Source organism: Pyrus communis, chromosome 8 (genome assembly GCF_041283825.1).
Source record: "Pyrus communis isolate YQ-2024b chromosome 8, ASM4128382v1, whole genome shotgun sequence".
NCBI lineage: Eukaryota > Viridiplantae > Streptophyta > Magnoliopsida > Rosales > Rosaceae > Pyrus > Pyrus communis.
Window position 1 is genome coordinate 19,140,954 of NC_142572.1, and position 14,121 is coordinate 19,155,074.

General features: G+C 35.2%; 1 protein-coding gene across 2 annotated transcripts; it reads right to left on the minus strand.

Annotated features, from left to right (window-relative positions):
• LOC137718478 (uncharacterized) lies at positions 1–7,170 on the minus strand. 2 transcript variants are annotated; one of them, XM_088698778.1, is made up of 27 exons: positions 6,541–7,170; positions 5,760–5,901; positions 5,554–5,625; positions 5,372–5,443; positions 5,208–5,279; positions 5,050–5,121; positions 4,884–4,955; positions 4,681–4,752; positions 4,503–4,574; positions 4,338–4,406; positions 4,166–4,237; positions 3,986–4,057; positions 3,683–3,754; positions 3,467–3,538; positions 3,309–3,380; positions 3,159–3,230; positions 2,931–3,002; positions 2,777–2,848; positions 2,623–2,694; positions 2,443–2,514; positions 2,264–2,332; positions 2,087–2,158; positions 1,890–1,963; positions 1,609–1,737; positions 1,173–1,520; positions 709–1,079; positions 1–618 (listed from the first exon to the last, which is right to left on the minus strand). In XM_088698778.1, exons 1-27 carry the CDS (start codon positions 6,641–6,643, stop codon positions 241–243), a joined length of 2,979 nt encoding a protein of 992 aa, XP_088554904.1. In that variant the 5' UTR covers positions 6,644–7,170; the 3' UTR covers positions 1–240. The 2 variants fall into 2 exon arrangements, with proteins under 2 accessions (XP_088554904.1, XP_068314137.2); XM_068458036.2 differs by having other exon boundaries at positions 1,173–1,523.
• Positions 7,171–14,121: the final 6,951 nt, after the last annotated feature.

Genomic DNA, 14,121 nt, shown 5'->3' on the forward strand with positions numbered 1-14,121 from the left:
TTTTCAACTAGAATTAGAATATTGCTCGAATAAAGAGAGAACAAAGTTACTACACTTTATAAAGCTGTTACTAAAAAGTTGTTCATCTTTTTTCCATCTTTCCACTTACGACAAGCTGAAAAGCCAAATCTTTGTACACATTTTCAATCTACTCCGCCTTCCTACTTTCCCACTATTTTTTTCAAGATTTTTCATAACATACAATATATAATAATACTTCCTCTCCAAATGCTTCATTTTTCACTCACTGTTCTGAGAAATTACCTCTCCAAACTTGAGAAACAGCTGGGCATCTGAGGTGCTCATTGATGGACAATTTAGCAGGTGGGGCGTTTTCACATTCGTGTACTCGTCCACGTAGCACGGCACTTTGGTGATCGGGAGCTGTGACGATGGCGGGTTGGCAGGGGTTGGTTGTTTTGGTGGTGCGGGGGAAGGCATGAGACTGGCCAACACGCGAGTTACTTCGTGCATTGTTGGCCGGTCTGTTGGCTGCCGCTTTGTGCACAGAAGGGCAAGCTGGAAGACCTTCTTCACTGGTCCGAGGTCTGTGCATGTTGGCAAGATCTCGGGGTCTACGGTTTCCATGACAGCATTGCTCTCCGTCTTAGATAATATCTGAGTCAATTTATACGAAGCGTTATGTGAGAAACATTGTTAAAGTTGAATGCATTGTGAAAATACAAGACAATAAGGAATGTGACTTACCAAATGATGGAGATTGGATTCATTGTCTACGGCTTTCCTTCCTGTCAGCAACTCCAGCAGAACAATTCCGTAACTATACACATCGGACTTCTCAGTGAGGCGGGAAGTTCGCGCATACTCAGGGTCTATGTAGCCAATCGTGCCCATTAAGTAAGTAGACGTATGGGTCTTTGAGTGGCATAAGTTCTTGGCAATGCCGAAATCATTTAGATGAGCTTCGAAATCCTTGTCCAATAGAATATTGGACGACTTGATATCCCGGTGTATGATTCTGGGGCTGCAATCATGATGCAGATAGGCAAGCCCTTGGGCTGCTCCAAGGGCAATCTGGAGACGAGTTGTCCAGTCGAGCTTCTTCTTCTTGAAAGGGCCTGAGGTAAAAAAATTCAGTAGATAAGGAATTAAAAATTAGTTTCTTCGTAACACCAACAGGCCAACGGCATTCAAGAAACGTGTGAACCTACCATGAAGGTGATCCCAGAGACTGCCATTTTCCATGTAGTCGTAAAAGAGAAGGTTTCCGGAGGAGGACAAGGAGTACCCCTGGAGGCTCACCAGATTCCGATGCTTGATGCTTCCTACCGTCGCAAGTTCTGTCTCAAATTCCTTGATGCACCGATGATACTGGGAGTAGAGTTTCTTGATGGCCACTGGCTTACAATTTTTCAGAACACATTTGTACACTGTACTTGATGCACCGTATCCAATTATATACTTCTCGCTCAAGTTTTCAGTCATCCTCATGATGTCCTCGTACACATGAAGTGCCAAATTCATGTGAAGGATCACCAGCTTCGGATTTGAGTACTTAACTGCTATTTCACAAGCAAATGGAATTGATTAGCTTAAGTTCCTATTACTACATTTAGTACAGAATAATTATCTTACAGAGGAAATTACCGGGTTTGTCAAATGAACCATCAGAAAAAGGAGTTGGATTATATGGCCGGCATACAGCAATAAGAATCATGAGAAGAATCACAAGGGCCCCAAGAGCGATTCCCAGGATAGCAGGTTTAGATAGTGTGGCTGCAAAAGAAGGAGAAATGAAAAAAGTGAAAATTCTTTGTACTAAAGTATGACATTCAATGACAGACTACATAATCGGTCATGTCAAATTGTGGTCCAAACTGTATCAGTTCTCTTTGAAGCTCAGCATGCCACCTGATGGTAATATTTACCTCGCTCTGTTGGACGAGACTCATGACATCGAGAATTGAGCCAAGGGCCACAAAGATCAGGATTTCCAATAAAACTGCAAACAAGAGGTTATATCAGCCAAGGATGGGGAAAATTTTAAGCCAAATGGAGTCGCTTGAACCCTCAAAGCTAAGCTAAATGTTAATGAAATTGTGGAAATGTAGTCAGAATCCCTAACCTGTCTGGTGAAAACCTTGAGAAGTTCTTGCTCGTGGGAACGTCGCCTGCCAGGTTGTTGTAAGATACATTTCTGCAAGGATTCAGAGATATTTAGTGCTTCAAAATAAAAGCTGGATAACCCTGCCATCAGACTGAGGACATAAAACAGAAACTCGAATGATTGTAATTGACTCACAGTACAGAAAGGCTGAAGCAGTTTATCAGCAATACCACATCCCCGGATATATTGTTGTGCTCTAATCTCCTGTTATATTGTGCATTAACAACGCAAATAAAATCAATAAATGTATACAGTAACATTCTACTTTTCTTTCAATGAAACTGGTTAAAATTATGGAGAACGGTAAAACTTACAATAAATTCATGTTCTGTAGCTGACTGAGCTCTTGAGGAATTAATCCTGTGAGCTGATTATTTGAAAGGTCTCTGCAAAACAAATGCGTCGAGTTTACAGAAGAAAAAACAGAAAGAATAGAAGAGATTATCGATTTAATTCATTAAAATCAAGTATCTTACAAATTAACAAATACATACATTTCCATAACACTCCTTAAATTACCAAACTCCCCTGGAATAAATCCCGTCAAATGGTTTCGACTCAAATTCCTACCACATAAAAATATCAGGTGTCAGAGCATAAAAAGAAAAGAAAAACCATTGCAATAAAAAGCCAAGCAGTTGAACTCACAGCTTTAGAAGATGTTCCAAATCCCCAAGTGATGAAGGAATGGTTCCACTTAGTTTGTTATTTGAAATATCCCTGTGCGAAAAGTATCCATATATGTTATTGTTAATAAAAGAAAGGAACACGAGAGGAAAATACTAGGACACTTGATACTTACAAGGTATCCAAGTTACCAATAAAAGACAGCTCGATAGGAATTGGACCACGAAGATAGTTGGAGGACAGATTTCTGAAAATGATAACATTTTCGTCAGAGCAATGAGACAGAAACCGTGATTCATAACTTCTGCCTCATGACATGAACAGAGGAATACGAAGATAAATGTAAAACAAAAAGTAAGGTATGTTTTAACCGTAAATCAATGTTTATATTGTTGGAACTTACAAGTAAGTCATACTCTCCAGCCTCTGAAGAGCAGTCGGGATGGTTCCACTCAACTTGTTCCCATGCACATTGCTGATATCAGAATGATAAGGGATAAGCCACTTAAACAAGGTTGAAAAGGTAAAGTAAAAACTGAGGTTATGTGCTTACAGGCTGTTGAGATTTGTACATGAGCTGAGATTATCAGGGATAGGTCCTTGAAGGTAGTTGTTAGCAACATTCCTGCAAAAACATTGATTAGTTACTGAAAATTTAGGACATGAGGAAACCATTCTCGCTTTCAAACCTCACACGGCAAGAGAACCTACAGGTCATACAAATCAGTCAGCTTCCCAAGTTCCGGTGGAATATGTCCTGTAAGATGGTTATCATTCAACTCCCTGCATAGGCAAAGAAACTCATTTTTCTGAACATTCCTTACAGGTGAAAATAGAAATGGGACCATTTGTCGAATAAAAAAATCATACGTGCAATTAACCACCAAAGAAATACATCCAAGAGCAGAAGTAAGAAAGTTCACATACAAATAATGAAGCTTTGTCATCTGTCCAAGCTCTGGGGGGATTGATCCATTAAGCTTGTTAGCATGCAAATACCTATACAGACAATAGTTGGAGTGAGAACTTGCATCAAGCAACATATAATTTTTTCGATAAAGTTGTTTAGTCAAGTATAATCAAATAACATAACGCTCGATATATACACAAATGAGTTGATAGAAAATTGTTCGTAATGTATTGCTCATTAGATGGAGGCCTACGATCTGAAATTTATTGAGTCATGCACCAACATACTTTGTAACTATTTCATATTACATGCATACTTACAGTTTCTCTGTATAAGTCAAATTCCCTAGGATAGGAGGGATTGGTCCACTTAAAGCGTTGCTGCTCAAATCCCTGGATTGGGGACGATGAACAGATAAGCCACAAAATATAAAATAAATACAGCAAGGGAGACTTTAATAAAACTCTACAAGGTCCAGAAGTATACAGTTAAGCACTTACAATACAGCGAGAGCCTGCATCAGGCCAATCACGGATGGGATAGGCCCAGAAAGTTGATTACCTTGTAATGACCTTGCAAGCACAAAGAAAACAACATTAGTAAATTAATAACTGAATGTTGTGATGACATGTCAAGATACGGACAATCTCAAAGAAAATTCCATGCACATACAAGGTGGCAACTTGCAAAAACCCGATATTAAACGGAATCCCTCCAGTTAGCTGGTTGTAGGATAGATCCCTGCAAATCAAAATGGACGAATCTTATTTGAATAACCCAACAAGGGCAATAGTAGAAAGTTGCTCCATACGTGAGAATGTGAGATGAAATACGTACAAAACCTGGAAGGCAGTGCAGTTCCCTATGTTTTGAGGAATGCTACCAGTCAAGCTGTTATTTCTCACATCACTGGCAAATTGTAGAGAAAGAACATTAGACTGTTAAACTATCCTTTTACACAGGAAATATAACATTTTTAAGGCTAGTGGAACGAAGGTGTTATATGTTAACTTACAAATACCATAACCCAGTTAACTGGCACATATCTGGAGAAAGTGTTCCAACTAAATTGTTCCCTCGCAAGCCACTGCAATGGTAAAGGAAATAGTAGTTAAATTGGCATCAAAGCAGAAATAACATCACCGAATGAATGTAGAAACGCTACACAACGAAGAATGAAACGAAAATTTAGTATCAGCAATTGATCAGTCTACTCACAGATACTGTAGAACTTCATTCCAGTAAATAAGCCTTGGTATCTCCCCACTGAGATTATTCTGTGCTAGGTCTCTGGAAGGAGCAATCCAGAATATGAGAAATTCCGTCACATGTATAAAACGATAATGCGTATGATGAAATGTAAGATACTGAATAAAGAACCTACAAAATCTTCAGGTTTGGAATCTGGGACAGCGTTGAAGGAAGTGGTCCGATCAACTGATTATTTTTTAAAATCCTGCCAGTCCAATTAAAATTAAGAATAATATGAAACACATGTAAGTAGTATTAATGTATAAAAGAGAGTTTCTTGAAGAAGCTTACAGATTTTCAAGCTGTTTCAACTTGGATATCGAAAATGGTATGTCTCCAAATATCTCATTGAAGGACAAGTCCCTAATAACACCATTTAACGAAACGTTCAATCGACTTGGCATTAAAAATGACGAATGTTTAAACAAAATTCTGGTAAAGTTCGAAGAAATTACAAGTTTTGCAGTGCTGCACAGGCACCAATCTCATCCGGGATCTGGCCGGAAAGGCGGTTTCCCCTCAAATCACTAATCAAACAACAAAATAACAATCAATCTCAACCTAAAAACCCACCACAAACGAGAAAAGCCAAAACAATTGCAATATCCAGAAATGACAATGTGAGACAAAGAGTTACATAGACTGCAGGCTTTCGAGATCTCCTATCACAGATGAGATTTCCCCTCCAAGATTCAAACCTGATAGATTACTGCACACAAAACATTAAAATAATCAAACGTTAATCAAACAAAAAGAACACATGTATAAGGTAGTATTTAAGAATGTTAATTAAATAAGTCAACCCCAAAAGGGGAAGAAAAAAAGGGGATTGTGTTTTCTCACAGTGCAATGACATTGAGAGAGTTATCACATGTGACGCCTCTCCAAACACAGTAATCTAAAGAGGGTGAATCCGTCCATTCATAGAGAACATTGTCCACATCCCTAAATGCCTTCTTTATTCCCAGCAGTGTTCTTCCTTGATCTTAAATATTGACAAAAATTCAAAATCTCAGGCTCCAAAATAATATACAAATATATATAATGTGATAAACCCTATAAATTAATTTATTAACTAAACCCTGCCAATCCCAGTTTTTTATTATTTCTCCACATAAATAAAACCCAGATAAAATTTTAGAAATTAGGGAAGAACAGATGGTTGTTATCCAATGTTTGGCTGCAGAGAAAGAGGGAACAGTGACCGAAAAATGCTTTGGTTGAACTAAAATTTCAAGTTTTTGGTGCATTTTCTAGGTACCCAAACAGAGGAAAATCCTAACCAGAGCTTGCAGCTCAACCCAGAGAAAATTTCACAAACTTGTTTGGTGACAATTTCACAACCCTGTTTGGCTGCACAGAATGAGGGAACAGTAGAACATAAATGCTTGGTTGAAAGCTCAAAGCATTCGTGCATTTTCTGGGTGGTCAAACAGAGTAAAAGGCTAAACAAAGCTTGCTACAATGGTACTCAACCCGGAGAAATAATCTCACACGTTTGTTGGGAAAACAGATGGGCTATCCATTGTTTGGCTGCAGAAAAAAGGGGGCAGTAGAAGCTCAAAACTTTCTTGCATTTTCTGGGTACCCAAACAGAGAAAAATCCCAACAGTCTGCAACTCACCGTTCCGTGAGTCCCCATAACCGAAGCTCACACACCCAAGAAGAAGAACCAGAAGCACAAACTCCACCCGAAATGCCATAACTGCCCTCCCATCAAACCTCATTTCACAAACTACCCACCAAAGTCCAGCCCCCAAAGAAAACACAGAGAATCCGTACACCCCCAAAAGCTAAAAGAATCCCACCTCTTCCTCCTTCTCTCCTTGGACCCGCCTACATTGAACTACCCTTACAAAAACAGAGCTTCACATCACAAGCTGAGGAACATTTTGGGCAATCAAAAATTCTCCAACCCCTTAAGATTTGGTATATTTCTTTTCCCTTTCCTTTTTCCCGAAAGTCTTTGATTCGAAGAGAGATATTCAGAAGGTGAGAGAGAGAGAGAGAGAGAGCTTTTCTTCAACCCATAAAACGAAAGCCTGCAATCGTTCAATCACATCGCTCTGGCAGCAGCGTAGGCCTGTAACTACAACTGTACCGACTAGAGAGAGAGAGTGTAGAGAGAGAAAGTGAAAGGAGAATTATTTTCATGGATAAAGTTAAGAAGCAACATGGCAAATGTCTCAGTCTCCCTCTGTGTTTTCTGCAACATTACTGCTCTCTCTCTCTCTCTCTCTTTCTCTCTCTCTATGTGTATATATATACACACACATATATATATATATTTTCAGTTTCCACAACGAATTAGCGGTCCCTTTCAGTGGGTCTACGTTTTATTTCTATTATTTTCTAAAAAAATTATTTATTTCAAAATAGCCCCCCACGTATTTTGTATTTGTTGATTTGGCATCATGTTCGGTGACAATTTCCAGTTACATCCTGTAGATTCTCCCCTGTGATGGGGGCAAATAGGAAAATAAGGAGTATATGAAGAGCTATGAGTTCATATGTCATAAGTTGGGGTCCTCATGGGTACATATGCTCAAGCTACCTTATGGTTTGTGAAATGTAATCACTCATATTTTTTTAATCTGCACATTTTTAGTTAGTGATTGAATTGAGTAAATCAAACCATTGTTAATAGATAAAAAGTGAGAAAAATGAGAAATTAAAAGCGTGAAAATCATTGTTCTTTCATTCTATCATTTCATTATATTCAAATTGTTGGCCTGATACGCTAGGTTGCACCTTAATGCAATTTGTTGCACTAGTTACTGATCAATCTATGTGTAGCACAAGTGTAGATAACATAAAACTACTCCAACAGTGATAATTAAAACTAATTATAGAGTTAAGAGTTTGTTTGAAAGTACTTTTGAAATAGCTAAAAGCGTTGTTTGTGAAAATATTTTGAAACCAATTTTTAGTAAAAATGCAAGTGAATTATGGAAAAACACTTAAAATACTTCGTATAAGGACATCTTATGCTTATTGTAGGAATTACATCACTTATGCACATAACTAGTATTTATTGCAATAAACACTTCAAATGATTTTGAAACCTAAAAACATTTTATCTAAAAGTTTTCTCAATCAGTCTAATAATATTTCTAAACGAGCTCAAAGATGGTTTGAAGAGCTTTATGTATTCACCATTAAATTGGAGTAAATTATTATCATGGTTTGGAATGTCATAAAATACATCCACCCAACACATATGTTAAATGAATAAATACCATATATGGAAAGACAATTGTGTGTTGATGAAAGGGAATTCAATTTATGGACCATGATATATGGAATAAAGTTCACAGTTGAATTTCTTGAAAATAGATAAGGAACAAAGAAACACTAATTAAAAACATAAATACTCCATAGAATTTATCGTGTTTTTACAAAATTCTCCCAAATTAAAGTTTATTTCATTGGAAATGCTAATAAAACTCTCTCAAAAGTGAAACTCTCGATAGATTCTCTGTCACCTCATGTTTTTTGCACAATATTTTATAATATTGACACAAAAATTAACATTAAACTATGAGATGACAAAAAATATATAAAGCGTTCCACTTTTAAAAGAGTCCGTTAACATTTCTCTTATTTCACTTTCATGTTTGTAAAAGCGACATTGATGTAGCAGTCCAACCTAAGTAGTTGCTCTCTTGGTTTGGTGAATGAAACAGGAAATTTTACTTTTCAATCCAAAAAAACAATCACCAACTAAAATTTGGTTTAAGTTGTTTTTATCTTCCACAATGTTAAAAGATGTCTACATTTCGTGTAACCACCCGTTAGCACAACATTGTTGGAGTTTTATTACAAAGTTCTTAATTTAATAAGACAATATTTGGGGATGCACTCTAAACTTTGCGTTTCGGTTTTCCCCATGAATTTTTAAGGGGTGACGATGTACCTCAGTCTGTTAGTTTTGTTAATTATTCTATGTAATGTAGAGTTATTTTTGTCCAATTTTTACAATAAAAGCCATTGAATTCCTTTTGAAAATTTTCTCATAACTTCAATATCAAAATTCTATGTTTGGTTGTTTTTTTTTATTTTTTTTATTTGTTTTTTAATTTTTTTAACTAGCGATATACTTAAACTAATAGGGTGAAAGAATAAATTAATTGCAAACTCGTCATTCACAAAATTATATGTAAGACCCTTCAAAAGGGATATCGATGAACTGTAATATTGTACTAATTTTTCTTATGAATGCAACATTTCTGAACATATATGCCCTTAAAAGTTAGTCACATGCATTGTATATGACGAACTTAACCAAAAAAATGTAACAAAGTTGATGATTGGGGAAGATTTGCAAGAGTTGAATACTTAAGGGATCCAAAACGAAATTGAAAGTTTGCAGGGCAAAGTGTCCAAGGGTCGCGAGCATTGCTAAAATAGGATCATAAATATGTGTAACGATAAGTAAAGTACTAGAGATTTTTCAATGTGTTTGGAACATATGGCGAAATACTAAATGTTAGTGTACAATTGAAGGAATTTTTTTTTCAACTGTCTCTCTAATTGTATGATGACATGTGATGTTCTGTCCTGTCTTCCGAACACTTTGAAAATCTCTTGTACACCACACATGTTTTTAAGATGAAATGCCATTGAAAGTCTGGACCTTCCAACCTTCTTGTAAACCACACATGCTTTGGTTCAGCCACAGGCAGGGGACCACTTCACCAGAATTATCTTCCATATAGTCAAAAACTAAATTATTAATTTATAAATAGAAAATCATACCTTGCTGTGGTGAATTAGTAAATTAAATAAAGCGACAAAAGGAAAGTAGAATAATAGAGTATTACCCAAATTACACTTGCTAATTATAATATAATAGCTGGTGAAAGTGGGGGATTCCGGTAAATTCCAAAAATTATTTATTTACATCATTTTATCTTTCATAATTATAATATGTATGTTTACAACAAAAATAAATAAAAATGATAAAAAATTATTTTTTAATTAGATTTGAAGTTGTTGTTAAACAAACTAATGAGAAAAATGATAGAAAAACATTTATTAATCGCTAAAAATAGATTTTTAGTTGCTGTTAAATCTGACAGCAACTACCTTGTTGTCAATCAACACCATGTCACATAGGAATTAGTATTTCGATAGAAGTATACTAATGATGTGGTTTATTATTATTATTATTGCTGATCTGAACAATTTGACTCCTTATTTGGAGTTGCTCTCACTCTTTTTCTTATTTTACAATGTTATATTAGGGTTCTTATTAGCTATTTTCATCAAATAATATCTACACAAAAGAACTAAATATAAAATAAAAAAATATTTGGGAATAAAAAGGAACTAAATATAAATTATTTAGTTCTTTAACAGTTATCTATAAATGAGAAAACCATATTTTTCAAAAATAATTTTTTTACAACTTTAATTAAACAATTTTTATTTGATAGTTCGTAGATTTATCTTTTAATTAATTATAAAATAAATAATTTTAATTATCAAAAAAATTGTAAAATGAAAGAAAAAACTAAAAAAGTAAACCAAGAAGGTTGCCAACAGGAAACGTCCCACCAAAAACATACATACATAAATACATATGAAAGATTTTACCAGCAATATACAACTCCATATGCAACAATTTCTTCATACAACAGAACTGAAACAATGTAAGACTCACGGACGGTAAGCCCATTTCGTCCTCTGATTTTTATTCACTCTTATTTAGGTTTGACAAATTTTGCACGATCTGTTACTATGACATAACATAACACAAAAATAACAAGCGATTTTAACAAGTCAGACGTTATTGGGTCATCCATTAAAAATCATTAACAATTCGAATTGTTGTAGCATTCACACATGTTAAGAACTCGATAAGATAACGTGTATGATACACTGATACGAATACGGCACATTTGCCAAGTATAGACATTAAGTATAATAATTTCTTGCATGACCCAATAATCAAAAATAATCAGGAGGATCCTCACCGGATCCTCTTTGTAAGGATTTTGAGAATCCTTAAATCACATTTGTTCATTGTACATCATGCAGTAAAAAATCATTGTAAATTTTTTTATTTAAAATTGAATAAAAACAGTATTTGACAAAAAATAATCCCAAGATGTACCATTAACGAATGTGATTAAAGAATCTCTGAAATGCTCACAAAGAGAATCCAGCAAGAATTCTCCCTTCTCATATAAAACGACATCACATGTTAATTGAGTTGCGTAATTATTAAATCACCTAATACAATAACAGGTTTGCCGATATAATTTCTAAAAATAATAAACATAATACGACATAAAACACAATTTTGTTTGCTCGCTTTTATCATTTTACCTCGGGAATGCAATTTGTATCTGTCCTCTCATCCCTTTAACTCGAGAAATTTTTTGTTATGACGGAAATATAGATGATACATTACGTATTTTTATATAAATGATGAAAAATTTTAATTTTAAAGTTATTAACCTTTTAACACACATATTCCATCATTTATATAAAGACACATGATGTACCAGACAATCACACTGAAAAATCTCTTTCTTAACTCGCCGTCTGACTCCCCGCCATGGTTTCTATGGTGGGTCCCGCCCGATGGCAAAAGCCTGGTCGACTGACGACGGCCATTTGACGGCCCCCGTTAACGTTGACGCGAAACGCCCTCGTTTCATTCATTTGTCCTGTCTGCGTATTATAATATTGATTTTTGAGGTTAACGACCTCGGGATTTTCGCTAATCCGCGAATGTTTCCTGGATTAGAGTATGTTCGTCTCAAAGCAACATAACCCATCACTAACCAAGGGAAATAAAAAATTCAGTTTACCAATAAGAGACCGCCACGTGGAATGGAATCTGAGTACAATCTGACAAATTGCACATGCATGGGGCAGGGAAATGGCAGTCATAGTGAAGCGTTTTTTGACCTAGGAAGTCACGGTGAGGTGATGTTTTAATGTAAAGGCATCAACGATGCCTACGCGCGGCTAATTAAAAGTAGGATTTTTAGTCGGAGTAGTTACTGAGATTGTTATAATTCTTCATTTTGATCTTTGTTAATGAGAATTGGTATGAGCGGTTTCTAAATTTGTCGACCGTCAATCATTTTGATCATTCTATAAAAAAATCTTCGTTAATTGGAAAAGCAAGTGGAGGAGTTAATTGAACAAAAATGACCTTAATTTAAAAGAAATTTTTCACAGAATGACCAAAATAGTTAACGGTGGACAAACTTAGAAACCACTTCTATCGATTTTAACGCTAGAGATCAAAGTGAGGAGTTATGTAAATTTCAGAGACTATTTTGGCTAAAAAACCTTCAAAGTATCTTGTATTCGTAATTTAGATCCTTTCTAAATTTCGAAGATTAGAGTCAACAAACTCAGAAATTCGGACCGTTCATGAGAGGGAGATAGAGATTCGGATCATTGGTTTGTGTGAAGTGGCCCAACGGATGGGCTAACAAAGGCGGTAGAATTCAAATGAGTGGTTCGAACACAAATATATATATTTATATATATATATTTTTAACAAACGATATTATCTAAACTAAGATATGAGTGGGCTTAGCCTCACAATGTAGCAATAATGTGGTTCAAATTAGTTTTTAGCGAGAATAAAACCTAAGACCTCTCACTTACAAGTGAAAAAAAATACCACTAGACTGTAGTACTAAGTAGTAGTAAGCGATTATATTAAGCACTTGAATTTATTGTAGCAAAGTCTGTATTTGCGTTGCTTTGATGTATTGTTGATGCAATGTATAATTCTTATGCAAGAGGATCAAGAATAAAGTTAAAATTACTCTCAACACACGTACTTATGTGTGATATAATTTAAACTTAATACACATGTAAATTGTTTGGCTTAAACGTATATAATCAACTCTGATGTATTGGGCGAAGACGGAGGAAAACCACTTGTATTGAGAATTTCTATCTTTTAAAATGATGAAAAGGATCGTAAAAAGCCATTTAAATCACATGTAAAAATTTTAATTAAGATTTATGTATAAAAATGATGCATCGACATGTAAGAAGCCAACTATTTTTCGAAAGAAACTAAATGAGCCCCATGAAATTTCCAAATTCCCCTGTTGAATAAAGAGTTTATCGTACTTTGCCATAAAAATATTGAGTTTACTGGCATACCATTTAAGCACAATTTGATAAAATGGGAACTATTATTGGTGTTTTAAATTATCAACCTGCACTTTTTATCAACCTACACATCTAAACAAGAGTTGTTTTATTAGGTTAAATGATTTAACAACTTTTTATTCAGATATGTAACTTAAACGTGCACTAGAGAAAACTCTCTTTCAAAGGAAGATTTTTCAGTGTGCTTAAAACACGAGGTAAAACACTACATATCATTATATAATTGTACAAAAATTCTCTTTTCAAATGCATCTCCACTTATATAGTGACACGTGGTATTTCATCTCATATTTCGGACTATGAAAAAATATCTCTTTCTCAACACCAGTTGCTCTCACTCACGTGCCCAATTAAATGTGTATATTAAAGCTTAATGAACCCACATGATCCCGAGGAAGGCGGCAAAAACTAAAGGTTGATGGGCCCGACCCAATGTTGTTCTCAAAGGTTTCACCACCCGACCCACAAATAATAAGAAGAAGAAGAATATCATCATATTTCAGAAACAAATATCGCCAATTTGCAAAAGTGACTGTCTAGTGGAACGAAACACATACAAAACACGAATTTATTGCTTTTTCCCCATAAAAAATTCGAGAAGTAGCTGAGTTATCGTACCATTTTTTGTTTGGATTTTCTTGATACCTTTCGTAATTGTACAAAATGTTTGAAAACCTATACACGCTCCTCTCAATTATGCTACTTAATTATTCTTTATTTATTCACACTGCACGTCTTGAATTTGATTTATATCACTGGTGAATCACATGATGATGGTCAGAGGGAGACTGAAATACCTTTGTGAGCATTTCCAATCCCCGAAATGGTAGATTACTGTAGCGAAGCGGCCAATTGATATCTTAAAAAAAAAAAAATATTAATATCATGTCAGTAATGAAAGCGAAACATATTTCAAATCGAAGTCCAATAGATAACAGAGGAGTAAGTGGCCCAACTCCCCTAATTTTTTGATGTGCGAAACTCTCCACATCATGATATTAGATCTTAATACCGTTTACGTATGAGCCTTAGGATTGTACATGCCCAATGT